The sequence below is a fragment of the Emys orbicularis genome, chromosome 2 (genome assembly GCF_028017835.1).
Source record: "Emys orbicularis isolate rEmyOrb1 chromosome 2, rEmyOrb1.hap1, whole genome shotgun sequence".
Taxonomy (NCBI): Eukaryota; Metazoa; Chordata; order Testudines; family Emydidae; genus Emys; species Emys orbicularis.
In genome coordinates, this window is record NC_088684.1 from 176,504,791 (window position 1) to 176,525,909 (window position 21,119).

At 38.1% G+C, this 21,119-nt stretch overlaps 1 protein-coding gene across 2 annotated transcripts in view; it reads right to left on the reverse strand.

Moving 5' to 3' along the window:
* LOC135874247 (uncharacterized) overlaps nucleotides 1–21,119 on the reverse strand; it is a 57,288-nt gene that overhangs the window by 19,642 nt on the left and 16,527 nt on the right. Inside the window, exons 5-10 of one of the 2 annotated variants that reach the window (XM_065399021.1) lie at nucleotides 15,546–15,570; nucleotides 8,704–8,742; nucleotides 5,633–5,710; nucleotides 3,336–3,472; nucleotides 953–1,072; nucleotides 329–359 (exon numbers count right to left, since the gene is read on the reverse strand). In XM_065399021.1, coding sequence (XP_065255093.1) covers nucleotides 329–359; nucleotides 953–1,072; nucleotides 3,336–3,472; nucleotides 5,633–5,710; nucleotides 8,704–8,742; nucleotides 15,546–15,570 — 430 coding nt within the window. The remainder of the gene's footprint in view (nucleotides 1–328; nucleotides 360–952; nucleotides 1,073–3,335; nucleotides 3,473–5,632; nucleotides 5,711–8,703; nucleotides 8,743–15,545; nucleotides 15,571–21,119) is intronic. The other variant, XM_065399022.1, reaches the window with a different exon arrangement.

A 21,119-nucleotide genomic window follows, 5' to 3' on the forward strand; every position in this document is an offset into this window, starting at 1 on the left:
TCACCCACCTTGTCTAATATCCTGGGACCAACACACATACAGCAACACTGCGTATCTTCAATACTGCCAGATGCATTTTCACTATTTTCGAAATGTTTCAGAAATGTGAAAAATATAACGAGATCATTTTTTGCACATCTAGTTAAAACAGGATTTAAAAATAGAAAGTTATATGCATACCAAAGCTATTGCTCTAAAATTTTACACGTTTTAGGTAATCACTAACTTTTGTGGCTATCTGTAATCTCAAGTTAGGTTCAAATATTCATTTATTGAAGTTTTATTTTAAATATATTAAAATTATATTCACGTAATTTCACAAACTTACAAGATATACTGGGTCTTGTATAACCTTCAGTCTAGGAAACAAAAACAGGCTTGTTTAGATGAGACTTCTTCGCTTACATATCACTTAATATTGGTTGTTTCCCCACAGTCCAACTCCTCTGCCGTGCCCAGCAGAAACTTGGCCCCCAGAGAACCCGTCTCACTATACCTTTATTTACCACTACCTATTGCACCACATAATTTTAAATTTAACAAATGCTAAACATTACCAGGCAACCTTATAAATTAGCACTTGTTTTCTGAAAGAATCAAGTTTGAGATGCAAGAATTTCCTAAGGTCCTACAGTTCTAAAACATAAGCAATTTCAACCCTTTGCCACTATGAATCTTAATGTAATTTACCTAACATTTATCACTGAAACAGGACTGGCTGGACAATTTCTGATTCTAAAAGTTCTAAATTTCTGTGAAAACAGCAAAAAGGTTTTGGTGAAATTTTAAGGAATCCTCCTGATTTTTTGACCATCATTAAGTGAAATATTGTCTCAGGAAGATGTATGCTTTCTGAAAGCACTCTGTAAAATTAAACAAAGTTTATTACTTTTTAAAATTATATAGAACCAAAGAACAAATTTAGTTGCTAGTTTAAACTTATCCAATTTACCTTATACATTTTTAAACCTTCAGCCTTTTCTATCTCTCTTGCTATCCGTCTGAGAAATGAGACTTTGTCCTCTTTCACACCTGGTGTGTTTTTCTTCATTTTATCTGGAAATTCTTTAGACTGTCAATGAAAAAAGGTTTGAGACCATTTCAATACTAAATCTGATGAGTCACGCTTTCTGGAAAATTTTACAATACCTGTGGAGAAAACTAAACAGCAAGATTTTAGACATTACGGTCCTACATTTCCTCTAGCAGAATATAACTAATTGTGATTTAATATGATAAATTTTTATTAGTTTTCATCACTACAGAATTTTAACACTATACAGAACTCAGGTAAGACACTTGACAAAAGAAACATGCTTTGTACAATGTCCTAAAGGCCACCAGACTTGGGCTCTGATGGAGTTGTTGTGACATGCTTCAGGAGTTTTAGTAGAGAGACCTCAGACTGCTTAGTCCCATGGTAAACACTACTAAAAATTCTTGAACCTTTATCGAAGATATGGAAAAGAAAAGTTTGAAATGTAGCGTATTAAGGCTTTCATTTTAACAGTATCCCTTACTCCTCTTCTCTGTAACCGTAGAAAGTTTTTCTATGAACCACCCTGGGTATTAAAGATGGGGGAAGAGGTGCAGGGAGAAGAAAAAGCAGTTGAGATGTGTTGGAGCTGCTGTTGTTCTTAAAGTCTGATGCCATTTCCTTGAAGACAAAATAAGACAAGCACACATAAAAGAGGAAAGAAAAGAATACAAAGGTAGAAAATGCAGCTTCTGTCTTTGGTGTTGATTCTTACTTGCAAATCTCACTACTAGAGAAACACAGGGCCAACACAGTCTTATCAGCCATTCTGAAACTTGTGCCAGCATCGGGTTGTTTAGGGTTTTGCTTATAGCTGTCTCTCCTGGTCCCGGGCTCATAACAGTACTGCAAAAGGTGGAGTTGGCTTAGCCAGCTAAGCCAGACTCTTTTTTAGACAAAACGCAAAAAGTAACAGATGGGGGGGAAAAGATAGGGGGGAAAAGGAAAATGACACACATGGGAATGGGTGACAGTAGGAACCCAAGTCTCACACACAGGGAGGCAGTGCTGGGGATTTAGCTGTTGGAGGTGACAATGTCATCTAGATCCCTCTCTCTGGTCCAGTCTGGTCAGAACATTGATCAGAATCAGGACTGTGACAGTCCAATGATATCACAGTGGACCTGGGCAACCCAGGAGATACTGGAGGTAACAATCACAATCAAATAGATTGATCCGTTCAGGCCATGGGTTCTCCAGCCATCTAATGTTAATTTGATCCTCCCCTAAGAGTCTTTTGTTTTGTTTTTTTAAAAAGGACCTCAAAAGGACGTGATGGACAGATTAACCCATCCCCTCATTAGACTATCTATTGAATATAGTTTCCGATACGCCAATTTTGGTCCATTAATTTCCAGTCCCACACTCCTCTTGTTTACCAGACATGATCTACAGTCTTTGTGTTATATCAGCAGACTTTTAAAGACTAATCCAATCTTTGATCTCCTTTACCCACTAAATTTGTTATAAATTATTGGATTATTTTATGAATGTTTATCCACGTTCCTTACAGCTGAGCTCATAATTGGACAGTCCTGTCAGCCCCAAATCACTACAATAGAGTCATTGGTGTATAAGGCTTACACTAGGGACTAAGAGCAAGACCATATTCAAGCAATAGAGAAGAGGTTGTTTTAAAAACAACAACTGAGTGCTATATCACTTAAGGCTTTAAAAATCATAAATTAACACACTTACACCCAGAAGCCAGTTTAGTACACAGATTTACTGATTACTCTTGGCAATCTGACCTGCTAAAATGACAAGTCTATTGGATTAAGAGAAGTCAAGAGATCTAACTGAATCAGGAACAACAAATGGGCTTCATCACCATTCGCCAATCATCTGAATACAACCTGTGCCATTACATATTCAATCGCAACTGATGGGGTGCAGAAAACCACAAGTCCGGATATACGGGGAGTTGCCCAAGATTCTTAGTGACCATACCTTAACTAGTTACTGAGCAGATGACCGGCTGTTCACTTCAGTCACCTTTAGATGGCAATGACTTTTGGTCATTAGTGTAGCTGGACATAAAATGCTCCCTATCTCATTAGCAACCTCCTGAGCAAACCCTAATCACCACCTGTCTAAATAACAAAAGTAAAAATGTTGCCATATCTTCTCAATTCATCTATGCTTTGGATTCCTTAGTATTCGTCATATATTATTATTAGTTCATAATGAGGCCCCTAGGAGCTATCGCAATATAAACAACTATTTATACAAAAGAAAATTAATAAATGGTGTAATAGAGTATTTAAGCACTGACTCAAATGCATAAAATTTTACTTACAATATATGCTCTTCTGTGTTTATAGCCACTGAGATGTTCTATCATAGGTGCCATCTCCGTGTTAAATTCACACAGTTTGCATTCATAATGTGGCTCTCTCCTCCCTTCAAATCTGATTTCGACCACATGTTCTAAACCTATAAAATCAAAAGTTACAAGTACTTACATTTCTTTACACAGGCAATTATGAATAAATATATTCTTATTTCAGCTGTGTAGGGACAACCAATGATGAATCAATGATAAAAGATACTGATCCATTTTAGCTATTTCCTACCTTTCCTCACAATCGCCCATTAAGGATTAGATTTCTTACTGGTAATATTTGTTAGTTCAAGTTTCTCTCTTCACCAGTACAGACTTTTCTCTGAGTAAAAGTTCTGTTCTTGGTAGACTGCCTGTCATAGCAGGATCACAGTACTTCATATACCTAGAATCTTAAGACTATCCAACCAGAAGGAAAAAAAAAACAGAGGGTGCACACAAGCACATACCATAAAAGAATAAAAAGGTCAAGCACTGAAAAGTTAGGAAATGCAAGAATTAAGATTGCACAGGAAACCTTAATTCAGCCCCTTTATGCATGTCTATGCAGTCTTTAATTACATGACCTCCCATACTATTTTTCCCACAGGATCCGTACCTCATTCAATATATAGGATGGACCACGGTTCTGGGGATGTATCAGCATTGTGTAGACCCGAAGACTCTTGTTTGTAGGATCCTGGGAGGTGTGAACTAAATGAGGCAGGAAATTGCAGGAAGGGAAAGATCTCATGGTAAAGGAATTGGAACACCATCCTGGAGAATTGGATTCTATCCCTGCCTCTGCCACAAATTCCTATGTGATGCTCCGCAGGTCACTTAAACCAAACTGCCCTCACGTGGTCAGTTATTTCTCTACCTCATTTTGAAACCCTGGGTTCTGATTTGCAGAAGAGCTGAGCACTCACAGTTGCAACTGAAGTGAATGGGAACTGTGCTTAGAACCTGTACAGTGATATATAATGCTAAGTACTCAGAAAAAAAACAACAACAACAATCCTAAGTGTCTCAAATTGGGCACCCAAAATTAGTGGACACTTTGGACCTTAATTTCTCTGTGTTTTTGCTCCACATCTATAAAATGGGGATGATAATAATATATCCTACACAGTGAAAATAAATGGTTTGTGAAGCACTCAGATGAGTGCTATAGAAAAGATTTGAGGAAATAATTCTGTTTTCACAGCACGGATTGAAATAGTGAATGTGCAGTAAATAATGGTCTAGGCCCCATATTGAACAAGAGAATAAAGCAAAATACCAAGAAGTTGCTCACTTAACGAGCACCATCCATCCCATGCAGATAATGAGGCAGTGGTCATAAGTAAAAAAATAGCATATCATCATAGTTCAAGACTACGATAATGCATACGTGCAAGTGGGATGAATTAAGGTTGCACAGGTAACCTGAATTCTTGCATTCCCTGAACCTGTCCCCAGAGTAGCTGGGTTTAGAGGTAGGTGAGAGGAAATGGTATCTCAATCCCACTGTTTACAACAGTAGCTCAATTTAACCCCAACGCTGAACATTTGTTCTATACCAATACCATATAAGGCAGCAGTAAGCCACCAGGGATAGTAGTAGTTTTTGCAGGACTGACAACGGGGGTAACACATATTTTGCACAGCTCAAGAATTCTATTAAATCAGTTAAGAGCAGACCTTCTGTGGAGAAATAATGATCCAAATAGAGGAAACCTACTGCTTACAACAGAGCCCCTATTACTCAATTCAATGTACTCCTCAAAGATGCTAGCACTTGCTAGGATCATGGAGGACATTGGCTAGTAGGAAATGATAAACTGATGAAGCTAAGCTCTGCCTAGGAAAAACCATCAAGTAGAGAAAACTTTAGTATATACCAGTAGATTTAATATTCTCAGGAACATCATGAGGGTAAACAATCATACAGAAAATCCTGGGCCATCAGAAAGAAATGTATGTCTGGCTTTTCTCCTGCAGGACCACAGAAAGAACAATGGCATGTGGAGTTCAATGTGTCCCTCTAGAGATGGAGTACTAAAGGGATGAGATGCCAAATAATCTACTAGCCTCCCAGAGTAGGTCCCATCTTCAGAGTGAAAGGTCAGACTCATGAAAGGAGTAATAAAATATTTGCTATTGGAGATCTTCCAAACAGCATTAAATATGGATAATATAAAAGTGATAAACAATATCTAAAATATTACTTGACTTACACTGGTGATTAAAGTTCAAGTAAAGGGAAGTTGTCTGACTCAAACACAACATACCAACTAGAGGTTCCTCTCTTTTGGGATCTTTCATAAAATCTTTCAGACAGGTTATGTCCTTTGTAAGCTTCCGCTTAACTAGTGTAAACAAAATAGAAATACATATTAGACAAATTACAATTACCATAAGATACTGGGCATTTTGCACATAGTTTCATATGACTGAACTGACAAAATGAGTTACTAGCCATGGTTTTTGAATGGTCAGAGTGAATTTTAGTTATGAAATATTGAAAAATATTAATTTACAATGGAAACTGATTTCCCTTATTAGCAGTGTTCAAATACACAGTATTAAGTCTATAAAAAAAATCAGAATAGTTTGTATTAATCGTCCAGACTTATCCTGGCATCCCATTTTGTGCCTGAAAAACTGGGAGTTCAATATAGGTAACTGACACATCCAAGTTAATGATTTGCAGGCAAAGTTAGCAGACATGTTGGCATTTACAAGTGCTTTGACTTGGCTGAAGAATTTTGTGAAGGGCTTTTAAGAAGTTTAGATTTAAATTTCATCAAGCTAAGATGTTCGGGATAGAATCCCAATTCCTAGCAAAGGAAGACCTTAGTATTTTTCAAGATTTTTCACACTAATTTCATTTAGGATTGATAAAACTGCTCAGGGAAGGATCAAAATAATCCAACAGTTACTCTGCCCTGGATACGTTGGTCTGAGAAAATATCCTCAAGCAGTACTTACAAATGCAACCATTTTAGGAAGATGTCTGTATTAAACATCCTTGCGTAATAAAAAACATATAGGATAATACTTGAACAAAAAAGAATGCTCCAGTAGTACATTCAGGTTCTGCTGGACAGAGATTAAGATCAGGATTCAAACTGATCCTCCTAAAATCAACACAATGTGCTATCACTAGACTAAGGTTTTGTTTGCTTATTTTACAGATTTACATCTGAGTAACTGCATGATGCAAGTACATGACACAATGAAAAAATATTAAAAAGCAAAAGGTACCAAAGCCACATTTAAAATATTTTCTCTTCTTTGCTGACATTATGCACCTTCTTAAAAGAGGCAGTTTCCATAGTTAGATTTACTCAGCATTACTACAAAATCCAGTTTTTGTTAATTTTATGGGGTTACAGTGAGACAATTGGTGAATCAGGCATCCACAGGGTGGATTTATTTATATCAACAATTTTAATCATGATTTAAATCAGCAATTTCAATCATGTTTTTCATTTGTACTTTTTAGTTTGATTGGTAACCATTAAAACATGTTGATTTGCAACTAAATATAGCTTTTATGTTAAATTTGGTGCTTCTTTTTGCTAGCCAGGAGAATACAGTATATTTATAAACCTTTATTTAAGCAGTTACATAGATTAATTTACATTTATTCAGATTCAATTTTTACATTTTTTATTATGTTAGAAAATAGGGAATGATGCATTTCTTTTTTAATAGATTAACTTTTTTACTTGTGATTTGTGTCAAGCTCTATTTGGAAGGAAATTCAAATTCAGTTAAAATGCACAAAAGCAAAAATTAATTTTATTAAATATAACTACCTTTGAAAGTGCTGGATATATGAGAAAAAAGTTCATCAAAAGACATATTGCCTTTAAAAACTGATTTATTACACAAAAGGAAGTATTACTGGTAATTGGTGAATTGAATTGAATTGTTTCCAATCACTATGTCCTTCGAGATTTTAGAACTAGTAGATCTCACACCTAGTTTTTATTCATAGAGTGGAAGAGGAAAACAAGCTTTCCTGCTTTTTCAGCATGCAATTGGTTTTTTTTATAACGGAACTAGCTGAATAAACTGATGTCAAGAAAATATTCTGACCTGCAGAAGCGGCTACTGATGTCAAAATTTGGTTTAGCATTCAAACTCTGGTTCACATTGTTTCAACTGTGATTTCCACTAGTTCAGTGGTTTGACTTTCTTTAAAGCTTGTCAGCAAATGTGTATTAAATATTTTTTGTATTTAATGATTTTAATAATTTAGGCCTTAACATAGGCTGTCAATTTCAAATTTAATTTTACATGTTTATATTAAAAAATAAACTTGTATTTAGTTTAAATAAAAAAATCAAATTTAATTAAAAAAACCCAACGTTTTTTATTTAATAAAACCACAGTTTTTTAAAAAATCTACCCTGGGCACTTGGACTAAACTTATCATAAAGAAAGTTACTTCCTTCAAATCTCAGGAAAGTAAAACAGTATTACAATAATGGTAGTTTAGTAAATGCTATTTCCCCCACCTCACCCCAAGGATGCCAGAGCACAGTCATGATTAAGCTAAGTAAACAGAAAATGGGATTTAAAAAAAAAAAAAAAATCTTAACTCCATTACAGGGATGAATTATCTGTGCCAACGGAAACAAAATCCAGGCTCAGGTAAGAGAAAGTTTTACCAAACTTGCACACATCTGCTGGAGGATTCAAACAATAGCTTGAGCTACAAGTCATGCTCTGTATCACAGATTGCAAGAACGTCCCAGATTTGACAAGGTTTCCTTCAATCAGAAGTCTCATATTTTGCTATGTTTTTCAGAGATTCTTAAACTGAAGAAGTTAGCCATTGCATGAAGCACTGATGGTCAAAATGTTTGACAGTGCACAAGTGGAGTTGTCTCTTCCTAAAACTTAAGACTATCTTCATGAACTTTGGACTCTGACCATTGAAACAAAAATTTTGTTTTCTAGAAGTGTAACTCAATGGTTCTCTACCGGGGTCCATCCAGGGCCTCCTGGGGGGCTGCAGGCCAGTTTCCCAAGCAGGGCCAGCATTTGACTTGCTGGGGCCCAGTGCAGAAAGACAAAAACCAACCATATGGGGCTGAAGCCCAGGGCTGAAGCTGAAGCCTGAGCAACTTAGCTTCGTGGGATCCCTTGTGGCATGGAGCCTCGGGTAATTGCCCTGCTTGCTACCCCCCACACACGCTGGCCCTGGTTTTTATATGCAGGAAACCACTTGTGGCACCGTGGGCTGTGCAGTTTTTATAGCACGTTGGGAGGACCTCAGAAAGAAAAAGGTTGAGAACCCCTGGTGTAACTCATGTTGAATTTATTCATTTATATTCAATTTTCTTACCTGGTCTCTGTGTTTCATATATCACTGGAGCAGGAGCACCTAAGATAACATTATTTTGACAGTTATTTGTCTTTCTCCGCATAGCAGAACAGACACAGAAAATAAAATAGATTTAAAGCGATGTCTCCCTTTATTCTATGTACCTAATGTTTTCAATTTAACCTCACTAACAATATTGTTCCATCTTGGTATTTGACCTTTTGCTTTTGTATCTTTTCAATTCTTATTTTTATTAACAATTTTTTTTTTTTTTTTTAAAGTGTTCACCTAAAAATTTCATTACTTCCCCTGCCAGGCAAAACATCAAGTATGGATCACAGAAATATTAACTAAAAAATTTCTTTGAAAGTTTAACTACAAAAATTCATTAATCTGTGTTACTCCTATTCCAGTTATTTTCATTATTTAATATTTGTTACGGTAGCTCTGAAAAGCCACAACTGGGATCAAAGCCCAGAAGCAGTTAGGTCCTGAAATTGCATCCATGATGGGGGAGACCCCTTGTACTCATGGGAAACCCCATGCGGGTTCCAAGTCTATCCCATAGATCTGATTACACAATCAGGCCCTTACAGGGCCTTTTCAGATATTTTTCATGCTTGGCAGTGTTACTTTTGCAGAGTTACTTTCCCCCTTCCTGTGCCCCTCCCCAGTCCTCCACATGCTCAGATGTCCCCTTATAAATACCCAGTATAAAGCTAATTTATGGCACACATTAAAAAAAAAAAAAAAAAAAAAAAAAAAAGCCCTAAGAAGAGTATATACGGTATTAAAATACCCCTTCTGAAAATACTAAAAGTTCAACCTAGACTATAAAGCTCTGGGTCAAGTGTCTGCCTTAAAACGGATGTAAAATGCCATATTAATTTTTTTGTTACCATAGGCTTATAGCACACTAATGAAATTAAGGGAACCCTGTGCTGTGAGCAGTACTGGTTCGCTCTGGTATCTGTACCAGGTAAGTAGTTCAAGAATAGATTATAGTGGATTTCAATATCGAACTTGTGTAAATTTGTTGCCCATTTCAAGACACTGTGCTAGTGTTTAAATTTAACAAAAGGAAAAAATGTTTTAACCAGATTTCTTCTTAGAATAATCATGTCTCCTATTTGGCTGAGTCCACCACACCCCTAAACCATCTCTCAATGAAATGGGAATTAGACTTGGTAATCATGGTTTCTGGGCTAAATCATAAAACATACAGTACCAAGTCCCAAAAATATTTCTAAGATACTAAGTTATAACAAAACTAAAAAAAGATTTAGAAAGGGAACATACTGTATTTCAAGGTGTCCTTTCATCCAGTATCACTCATCACCTGAGATCCAACTTAGGTTTCTTTAAAGAAACCCTTCAATATTTTATGGTCATATTAGTCAACCCAAACTTGACAAACTAGTCAAGAACAATCTTTCCTTTTGAGCGCAATTATCTCCACTATGCCTCAGGAGAGAAAGCTTACCAGCTATGTGCAACAAGTGAGATTAAAAAACTATTAAAGATAACCCAACACCACACTATTGAATTACCTTATATACCATATATAACTGTTCATTAGCCCGTTCGTTTATAAGCCGACCCCCCCAAATGGATAGGTAAAAATAGCAAAAACTGTATGACCCTTTCGTAAGCTGACCCTATATTTCAGGGGTTGGAAAACTTTGGCTCCTGGCCAGTCAGGGTAAACCGCTGATGGGTCGGGACGTTTTGTTTACTTGGAGTGTCTGCAGGCATGGAGCCCCTCAGCTTCCTGTGGCCACGGTTCGCCGTTCCCAGCCAATGGGAACTGCGGGAAGTGGCGCAACCTATTAGATCAGGGATTGGGAACTGTTAAGCACCCTGGCCGGTTTGTTTACCTGCTGCAACCGCAGGTTCGGCAGATCATGGCTCCCACTGGCTGCGGTTCACCACTCCAGGCCAATGGGGGCGGCGGGAAGCAGCGGCCTGGAGCAGCGAACCGCAGCCAGTGGGAGCCATGATCGGCCGAACCTGCGGACACGGCAGGTAAACAAACCGGCCAGGCCCGCCAGGGTTCTTAACCTGGCAGGCCGCCTGCCAAAGGTTGCCGATCCCTGTATTAGATATTCAATTCAATGATTCCATAGAGTTTAAAATCATCAAATTTTGGTGTAGACCTGTTTATAAGCCGAGCCCCGCTCTTTGATGCGTCACTTTTTTACCAAAAATATTCGGCTTATGAACGAGTATATACTGTATTTCTTTTAAAGGACAAAGGAGGACAATTTGTCCTGGGAAACTGAGACAACCCTGCTCTAGGATCTAGCTCTTTATCTTGATGCTACCTTAAAGATGTGCACTATGGAAGCCTTTGGTGTTTCCCCCCCCTTTTTTGTTTTTTGTTTGCCATATGATAATGAATAAACGCTCTGATCCTTGGCTCACCTAAGACTTTGATTTAATCTTACATCCCACTCATTTCAAGCCTTTTCCATACAAACTGGTCTAACCTGAGTTTACTTTAGGATTGAAGACTGGATCCTTTGAAGGCATCTCATATTTGTGAAAACAGCACAAATGTTTTGATCATACTTCGAGGATGATGGATGTAGCATAAAGAACAGACAGACAGGTTCAAAGTCTCTCCTGCAGAGCTGATGTCCAAAAGTAAGCCTTATTTTATATAACCAGGAAGTAGGAAGGATACTGAATTGAGAATACAGTGCCGATAGCTAGGATTTATAGTCCAGGTCTGACATTTATATGCTGATATGGACTGACAAGTGATGCTTCTGTAAGAAATATATGTGCATATAATGTAGGGAAACCTGGTTTATTCTTTTCTACTTATTGGAAACAAGCCAGATCCTGGAGTAAATTCAGTTTGTAGATTTCATTTCTGAAAGTTGGTAAAGTTTAAACTGCTTGAAAAGCAGCCTCTCAATTAGCGATTTTGTCTCATTACCCAGACTGAGGTCTGAGGGCAAGCCTGAACAACTGTTCAGCAAATCCCTTCGACTGAAGGTTCAGACACTGAAAACTAGTGTCTTCTTGACCACTGTGGAAAAATAATTAATGTTGATCATACTTTATTTTTTGTATCATTCTCTAGGACAGGTAAAATCAGGAAGACATAGCCAACACTTTCATAGCACCACTGCCACAGCTTCCACTTCTTTGAGGTAGAACATATCTTGGAATTCTTCTGACTAACACAGATACCAGGAGGACACCAAACTTCTCTGAAGACTTAGATATGAGAATAAATCATCCACTCAATCTAGTCATTGCTGACTAGCTCAAGCTCACCACTCAAAGTTGTGTGCCTTTTACTGAACGTTGCACATCAGTAAGACTCTTCTCTATAGAACAAGAGGATGGATTCTTTGTGAAGACTGGTGCTTCTCATCTTTTCTTGTCTGTTGACATAAGTCAGGATTATAGCCAAGAAACTCATGTGAACATGTGTCTATGTAGAGGGTCTACACTGAACACATACATTCTTAGGAGCTTGCGTCTTCATGGATACTGAGTGCTGAGTATGTAGGCTACTAACAAAATCTTTTTGTACCTTTTGTTCAAAAATGCACTCTTCTCTGCCACAATCCTCTCTACCGACCACTCTCTACTCTAATACTATATAATACGTGTAGTGTTGTTTTTAAAGTTGCCATTGTTAATTTCCAGTTTTATATAACAATTACTAAAAATGGAAATTTTGAAAAACGCACATGATATACATCAGGAGACATCACTAAATCAGGAGAGTTTCAGATACTTGTGGTATCCCAGAATGATGATATGTTTTGTACTGTCTGAAGCAAATAGTAGTCGTCAAGAGGTTTTTTTTTTTAAAACCCTCACCTTTTTCCTATGGTAAATGCTCCTTCACAGGCGGAGGTTTCCTTTAAAGTGACTTGGATTTTTTATCTTCCCTAGAGTCACTTAAATTAAAATCGCAAGTATGTCACACTTCAGTACTGCAAGTTTAGACAGAGGTCTTTAAATCACAATCAAAAGACTCAAAAAAGCAGAAGGAAACAATGTTTTCTTAATGGAAGAGCCACACATAGTGTATAACTTGGGATAACTGCAAGAATGGACTGTAATAGAATTACAGTAGAAACTCATTCATTTCCAATCAAAACTGGGAGACCTACCACAGTTTACAAAATCTGTGAATTAAGCAAAACAAATTAAAAATATTCTAGAATGCTCTAAGATTTATTTTATTCCTTTATTTAAAAAAGCATCATTATAGTATTTAAGATATTAGACCGTATACTAATACATGTGATAAAAGTAATGACGTCTTAGTGGTGTGTCTGCTACTAAGTCTGAAAATCTGGCGTTTTGCCCCACTTCAAAATTTGCAAATCTTCGTTTGTGATTAGCAAGGCACTAGCTATACAAGTCTGACATTCCTGTTAACTTGTAGGTACACAAAGTTATGTATTTCTTCCACGTTCACACACACTTTGTGCAGAAGAGGGAGAAGAGGACCACAAAAACTGTTTAGGAGTAGGATATATGCAGAGAGTCAGACCTAGTCTACACTACGGGGTTAGGTCGAAGTTAGCCGCGTTAGGTCAATTTAAAAAATGAATGCGGCCACACAACCATTCCGTCGACCTAAAGAGTTCTTAAAATTGACTGCTGTACTCCTCCCCGGTGAGGGGAGTAGCACTAAGATTGACTTTGCTGGGTCGAATTTGGGGTAGTGTGGACGAAAATCGACGGTATTGGCCTCCAAGAGCTATCCCAGAGTGCTCCATTGTGACTGCTCTGGACAGCACTTTGAACTCTGATGCAGTAGCCAGGTACACAGGAAAAGCCCCGGGAACTTTTGAATTTCATTTCCTGTTTGGTCAGTGTGACGAACTCAGCAGCACAGGTGACCATGCAGTCCCCCCAGAATCGTAGAGTGTAGAATGTTTCTACGCTCCCCCTATCATCGCCGTTCCTGAGGTTATCGCAGATTAAAAGGCGGGGGGAAAAACGCACTTGCGATGACATGTTTTCCGAGCTCATGCAGTCCTCCCGCACTTATAGGGCGCACTTAATGCACGGAGGCATTCAGTGGCAGAGCCAGGAAAGAATTAAGTGAGCACGAAGAGCGGGAGCAGGACACAATGCTGAGACTAATGGGGGAGCAAACAGACATAATGAAGCGTCTGTTGGAGCTGCAGGAAAGCCAACAAGAGCACAGACCCCCACTGCATCCACTGTATAACCACCTACCCTCCTCCCCATGTTCCATAGCCTCCTCACCCAGATGCCCAAGACCACGGGGGGAGGCAGCTCCAGACACCCAGTCACTCCACTCCAGAGGATGGCCCAAACAACAGAAAGTTGTCATTCAAACAGTTTGATTTTTAGTGTGGCTACAATAAGCAATAAGGCCTTGTCCTTCCCTCCTCCCACAACCCTCCCGAGCTAAACTTGTCCGTTATCTCAATTTTTTTTTTTAATTAATAAAGAAAGAATGCATGGTTTCAAAACAATAGTTACTTTATTTCGAAGGGGGGAGGGTGATTGGCTTACAGGGAATTAAAATCAACAAAGGGGGCGGGTTTGCATCAAGGAGAAACACACACAACTGTCACACCGAAGCCTGGCCAGTCATGAAACTGGTTTTGAAAACCTCTCTGATGCGCAGTGCGCCTTGCTGTGCTCTTCTAATCGCCCTGGTGTCTGGCGCGAAATGATTGTCTGCCGTTGCTTTCACGGAGGGAGGGGCGACTGATGACATGTACCCAAAACCACCCGCGACAATGTTTTTGCCCCATCAGGCATTGGGAGCTTAACCCAGAATTCCAATGGGCGGCAGAGACTGCAGGAACTGTGGGATAGTTACCCACAGTGCACCGCTCCGTAAGTCGATGCTAGGTAGTGAGGACACACTCCACTGACTTAATGCGCTTAGTGTGGACATATGCAATTGACTGTATAAAATCAATTTCTAAAAATGACTTCTATAAAATCGACCAAATTTCGTAGTGTAGACATACCCTCAGAAGCTCTCAAGCTTTGATCCATAGAACAGTGTGATCAGACAGACTGCTATATAAGTCTAACTTGTTCCCAGCTGCTAAACCACTTAAAAAAAAAAAAAAAGCTAAAAATACATTACTTTCTTATTACTTTCCATACAAGAAACGACAGTAGTGGCTATAGGCTTGCTAAATAATCATGAATGGGAAGCAAGATGGTGTATGTGTAATTGTGAGTGGAATAGGAGTTGTTCACAAGACACTATTAAAGAGTGGTACACACAATGACAAAAAAGTTAGATTTTCCTTTGAACGTAAGTAGATACTCTTGTGATAGTTCCGAACAATTTAAGACTATAGATATCCTTTGACCCAGATGCCTCCACACCAAGCGTGAAAAGGTCCTCAGGTGAAATTTACATATGGAAATGCTTAATTACAGTTTCAAGGCAGGTAAGAATTAAACTGTTCCAGAACTGAAATATGGCTTTTATTAGGATACCAAAACCCATTTAAGCTCACAGCAGATCACTGAAAAAAGTAGCATAAATTCATCTGAAGACAGATATGGCTACTTCAGTTTTTACTGCATCAACACAAATTAAAAACAATATAAAACTGTTTCCTATACCCATTTTCATCAGTGTCATTATCTGGTGGTCCTTACTTTCATGGTGTTAGAGATGCAAGCTGATTCACAAAGCATGATTTTTTTCTGTCATAATGCTAAACTGTATTGAACAGATTTGCACAATAAGCAAAACCACCACAAAATGCAGCAAGTGCTAACAATAGCTGAAATATTGAAAAAGCAATTTAATCATTTAAAAATTACAATTTGATAGCACCTATGGAAGCTTTGAAGGGGAAGAAGGAAAATGTCATACTTACGATAAGCATTCATGGCTCTCTCTTTCTTTAAATATGAAGATGTAAGTCATCCCAAAATAAAATAAGAAAAAAATCATTAATGTGCTAGACCATTTAAAAGAAAAAAAAAGTACTTTCTTAATGCAGCTTTTGCAGATAAATTACAATGAAGGCCAACTTTTCCATTTTTACATAGTAAAAAGTATACAGCCTTTATGATTTTCTGCAAAAGCTGGAAGTGCTGACAAAGAAGTGCTGATAACAATTAATACCAGAAGGTTAATGTAAAGACAACCCTGGTATTACTTGAAGGAAAGGGATCAATTCTTAAAGATGATTAAGGCTTGACAGACTGGTCTCAGGGATGCCACACAAAACCTTGATTTTTGCATGTTAGCAGCTCCTAGAATTTTAAGAGCTGTAGTTCCAAAAATCAACATTTTGGGCTGATTTGGCAAAATCCTCTGGCTAGCCAAAATTTCCTAAAGTTCTGATCATAACATGAAGAACAGGCAAAGCAGTTTTCATCAACTGAATCCATCACAAGTGGTTTTTTGGTAGCAGATGGAAGAAGAGGAATTGAAATTTCCACTTCAAGACACGGATAAGACTAAATATTGACCTGTTGCTAGGTCTTTCCAGGTAATAAACACACAAAGAAACAAGTTATTATTGATATTCTAACTCACCAATTTGAGAAATGAAACAATTCAACGTATCTTTATGTCAACAGTGCAGTTGTTTGTTGAGAGCACTCCAAAAAGAGGAAGAGTTTGAATGGCACATCTGAAATATTCAGTGCCACAGAGCAGATGCTGCAAGTCATTTCGACAATTCAATAAGAGATTTTCTAATTGACACAAATAGAGTATTTGGTAAAGAAACCAAAATACTGCCACAAAAGAAAACAATGAGAGAGGCAGTACCACTGCAGACAATGCAGCTTAAGCTCAACAGCATTTTAAAAACTTAGAATCTGGGCTTTAAGAATAAGTCTCCCATCTAGCTAGAGAGACACAGGAATTGTTACAGATAAGATCATATATCATTCTAGTGTGGTGTCTTGCGCCTGACAGTTGCTAGTACCTGAAGTTTCAGAGGAAGGTGGAAAATGCACGTTGCCAATTGTATGCTGCTGTTCATGGGGGGAATTTCTTCTGGGTCATTTCTGGGCAGTCAGCTTATGCCCTTGATTGCGTTTTGATTATTGTTTTCATTAACATCAGGGAAGTGACTCCATAGTTGAGGTTGAGAGATCCATTCTATTTCTGACCCCTTTTAAAAAGCTGCATTGGGACTGAAAAATTCTCATGCTAAAATCTCAGGCCACAGGTGAAATTTCTTACAGGACGCTGGAAATAAATTGCTCCAGCTGTTTTTGAGTTATAGGGCTCTGAGAAGTTAGTGTTTGATTTTTAACAAAGTATCTAACTTTGAGAAGCCATAACTCAAAAACTGCTCCTTTTTAGGGTTCAAACCTCCCATGCACTTTGTCCACCACAGTGCATAGGCTAGTTTTTACATTTTACAAATTCACTTACAAAACATTTTGTTTCATGCACATAAGTAGACAACTCATATCTCTTTATTTAAATCTTACTAAATATGCCCACTTTAAATGACCTCACAGCAAGATATCAGAAATCAATATGTGGAAATTCTTCAAATTCCAATTATTTAAGGTCTCCTCCATAATAACCTTGAGGTTTTCCATGAAAGTGAATCTTCCTTTAACAGAAATTTCTAAGCACCTTCAGAACATAAGAGTGTTGCTTGGAATAAAATGCAACAATAGCACCAGAATAGAAGTGTAAATTTCCCCAAGTTCATTTCAATGGGGGTAGTAAACTGAAGTCTAACAACTCTGGTATTTAAGTTACCAACTGTTTCATCACTATCAGTGTCACTGACAACATCTGATTAATATGCTTATCCAGTGTGCTTGGTTTCATTTGGAAGGCCATCCCAAAGGAAATGAAGTTGTGATTGCAAATATAAAATATGCAAACATGTTCTGAAGTTTGATAATTCTGCTCTTCACCAACAAGATTTCCTCCTCCTCCCTGCTCTATCTTTTCCACCACTGTGAGAACTGTCCTGACAGAGACAAGGAAGTTCTGGTTTGGTAGTGGCAGCAGAGTCTTGAACCCTAGAGGTTCTCTCTCTTTAGGAAGAGGGGAGACATTTGCATTTGGCTCCCCATTCTCTGGGCCAACTGGGGGAGATGGAAGAAAGGAATTCCACAATCCCACTGAGACTCCTGGATGTATCAAGGTAGCTCGACATGTGCAATTTGTAACATGTACACAGAGGGGAGGAAACCACCTCCAGGGATGGAGTGAGTGTGGCCTCTTCATCTGTACTCCAGAGAGGGGTCCTAGAGCAGGGGGACACTATTTCTCTCACATAGTGCCACACCTAACACTGACTACCCCTAGAGCAGGTGAAGAAATGGCAGACTACACTCTAGGACTCCATCCCCGGGGAAGCAGATAGGCAATAAAAGAGAACTGGTCCTTGCTCAGACATGATGCACTACATCTTATGAACATATACATACTGCAGGTGAAGACCACCACTGCCTCCCCTTTCTATCTGGGGAAAACTCCCTCAAGGTCCTGACCCCTCTCCTTCAGCTGTCAGATGCTGCCATCAAGTACCGCCCTGTTTTCTAGGCTTGTTACAAAGGAAAGTGTTAGTAAACAGGTATAAATCATAGTATATTTTTGAACCAGGTTAGTATAATGGCTAAGATCACAATAATTCAATTATTCTTGAAAGCGTAAGACTTAAATATAACCACGCATAAAGGCGGCTATAATCAAACCTCCTTTCTGAAAGTGTCACGCTACATAAAATCCATGTTTATACATTTACCTGTTTAGTCATTGCTTTTTCATTAATCCACACAACAGAAAGAAAACCAATGGTATGTATCTGTATGACAATTGTGAATTTATTCATTTTGGAAAACTTGCACAACCACCCTTGGCTTTTGGCCATCCCAATCACACATACAACATTTACACCAACATATGCCAGGCGAACCTGATCTCATGAACCACTAAAGCTAGATACAGTTACTTTGTCACCTTAGAAAGCCTGGAATCCCAGAGAACCTTGTTTTTAGCCCTGGCTATTAAGAAGATATTTTTCTTATCTTTTACCTCGTCTTAGTTCAGTGCCATTTAAAGGGTAAACTTCAAATATGGTTCTATTGAACCACTTGTTTGCAGGTTTCTGTACTGGACTTTTAAAATTTTGAAAAAAATAAAGTAATTTGAATGCTGTACCTGACTTAGAATGTTACAAGTAATAATGCAGAGATGAACTCTGCTTGATTATCCAAGACTGGTTCAAAACTGCAGGTCATGGACGTGATACAAAATAAAGGTACTTTTCACATGAAACCAACCAAGTATTTCCTAATTTATTTATAATTGTCAATTCATATGAAAAACTAAGGCTTTTTAGTTTTTTAGAACTTGGAAACTTCTATGTTTAAACGAATGTACATACCAAGATACTAGAAAGTTAATTTTGTTTCAATAATCCAAGAACTGATTGCATCGAACATGATATTAACAGTAACTTCAAAACATGATTAACTAAACTTCTTCAATAAAAATAGAAAATATGACTATTATATAATGTGGACAAAGGCGAGGTGGAGTATGTTTTGTTGAACGCTTTGTTGGAGTTTATATTCAAATGCATCTCTGCTTCTAAAATGTGCAATTTAGCTGCTAATCTGTTTTTTTCCAAGTTCCACAATATGCCAGTCCAGACAGAAGATAAGAAAGGCTCCAAACAGCGGAGAGAGCCAGAAAATAAAATTAGAATCCTTAGAACTTCACTCACTTATAAATGTGTAGGCTTAGTTGAACGTGCCAAGTTGTAAGCTTCCCAAACAATAGTGAAGTAGTTTCATGCAGTGGAGAGTCTGAATTTATTCTAACATTAGTTCTGGATTTAACAAAAAAATTTTAAGAGAGGTGGAGGGGTGATATAAAATTCCTGACTAACCTCACAAACAGGGTGGAATTTCCAAACTGCCATGAAGAACTTTTAAAAAAGATGTAAATTAATATGTAAAAAATAGTTAAAAAAAAAAAAATCTATTCTCAACACCCTTTATACCAATAGTATAAGTAACAGTATGAGAAGTGGTCAGTTCAGAAACAGGCAGGGTAAGCACTGGAATGTGAGAGACTATCAGACCACAGAGGGTGGCTAGCAAAGGCAATGTCCCCCAAGTGTACCATGTGAAAACTGCAGCAAAGCACAAATGATTTACACAGCTCTAAAAAGGGTGGGAAAGCATTTCTCTTTTGAAACAAAAGGCAACCATGCTCTTAAAGAGACTATGTGACAGCAGTCTTCCTTAAAGCACTCCATCACTCAATGGGTTATAGAACCCTTAAAGGCTTGTGAATCTCTAGACATATTGTTAAACAGATTCTTTCAAGTAGAGGGGCAATGCTCTCCTCCCAACTTGAGTGGAGGAGAGCTTCATTGATTTCAGAGGGACTGACACATAACAAGGGCAGGGAAACCATTTGAGACATAGATGTGAGACATCAGTTTATGAAAGTAATGAGTTATGACAACCACCTTATTTTTAGTTAAGCCTTCAGGAAGGGGTAGAGTCTGAATGACCCATCTGACCAAGCAAAGGGGAAATAAATAAACAAACACCCTATTGAGAAGCTAACTAGAAGGTTTCTCATCACTAAGAGTTCAAAGGGTGGGCCTCTGAAGGTATTAAGAGCTAGACTGAAGTCCAAAGTGACTGGAAGGAGGGCAGTACAACTGAGTTTTTGCTTCTGCTTATCCACAGTTTCAAAGTCTATCTCGAGGTGCATAAGGGTTCCAAATAAGTAGGCTGAAGCTGCAGTGATCCAAAATTTAGGACTTTGGGCAACCCAGCCTAAAGTAACCCTAGGAATTGTTGCCTCTAAATGCACTCAGCTGCCTCTCTTTGCATCAGTCCCAACACTAATAAATTGCAGAAGCAGCCTTCTAAGTCCTTTCTCCCTCATTTGCAATCCACTCAAGAGTCAGAATGACAAACATAGGAGTCCTCAAAGTGGCAGCACTGGAACAATAGATTGTGTCTGAAAGGAAGGAACAACTTTGACGGTGAGATTGAGATTCAGACAAATTTGAGAGAGAGATTCAGCCACTCTAAGAGCTGTTCCTAGATCAGTCCAAGTTTACCATAATGGCCTTCTATTCAACCCCATCTATTTTCTGCAGAGTCCTGTCAATCACTTGCAAAAAAGACATGCACTGATCAGGTTAAACTCCCATGAATGACTACATTATTCACTAACAGTTCCCTTAACCAGGAGAAGATAGTTACTGACATGTATTTCTAGTATAACCGTTACCAATGAATCTATGTATCAAAGAATTTTTGCTTTACTACTGACTTCTGTAGTATCTGAACACTTCAGAAGTTAAAACAAAACAAAACCAAAAAAAACCTCTTCCATCTCCAACAGGAAGGAATAAATTGCCTGAATGGCATACACAGTTTAAAGTATCAGAGGGGTTGCCGTGTTAGTCTGAATCTGTAAAAAGCAACAGAGG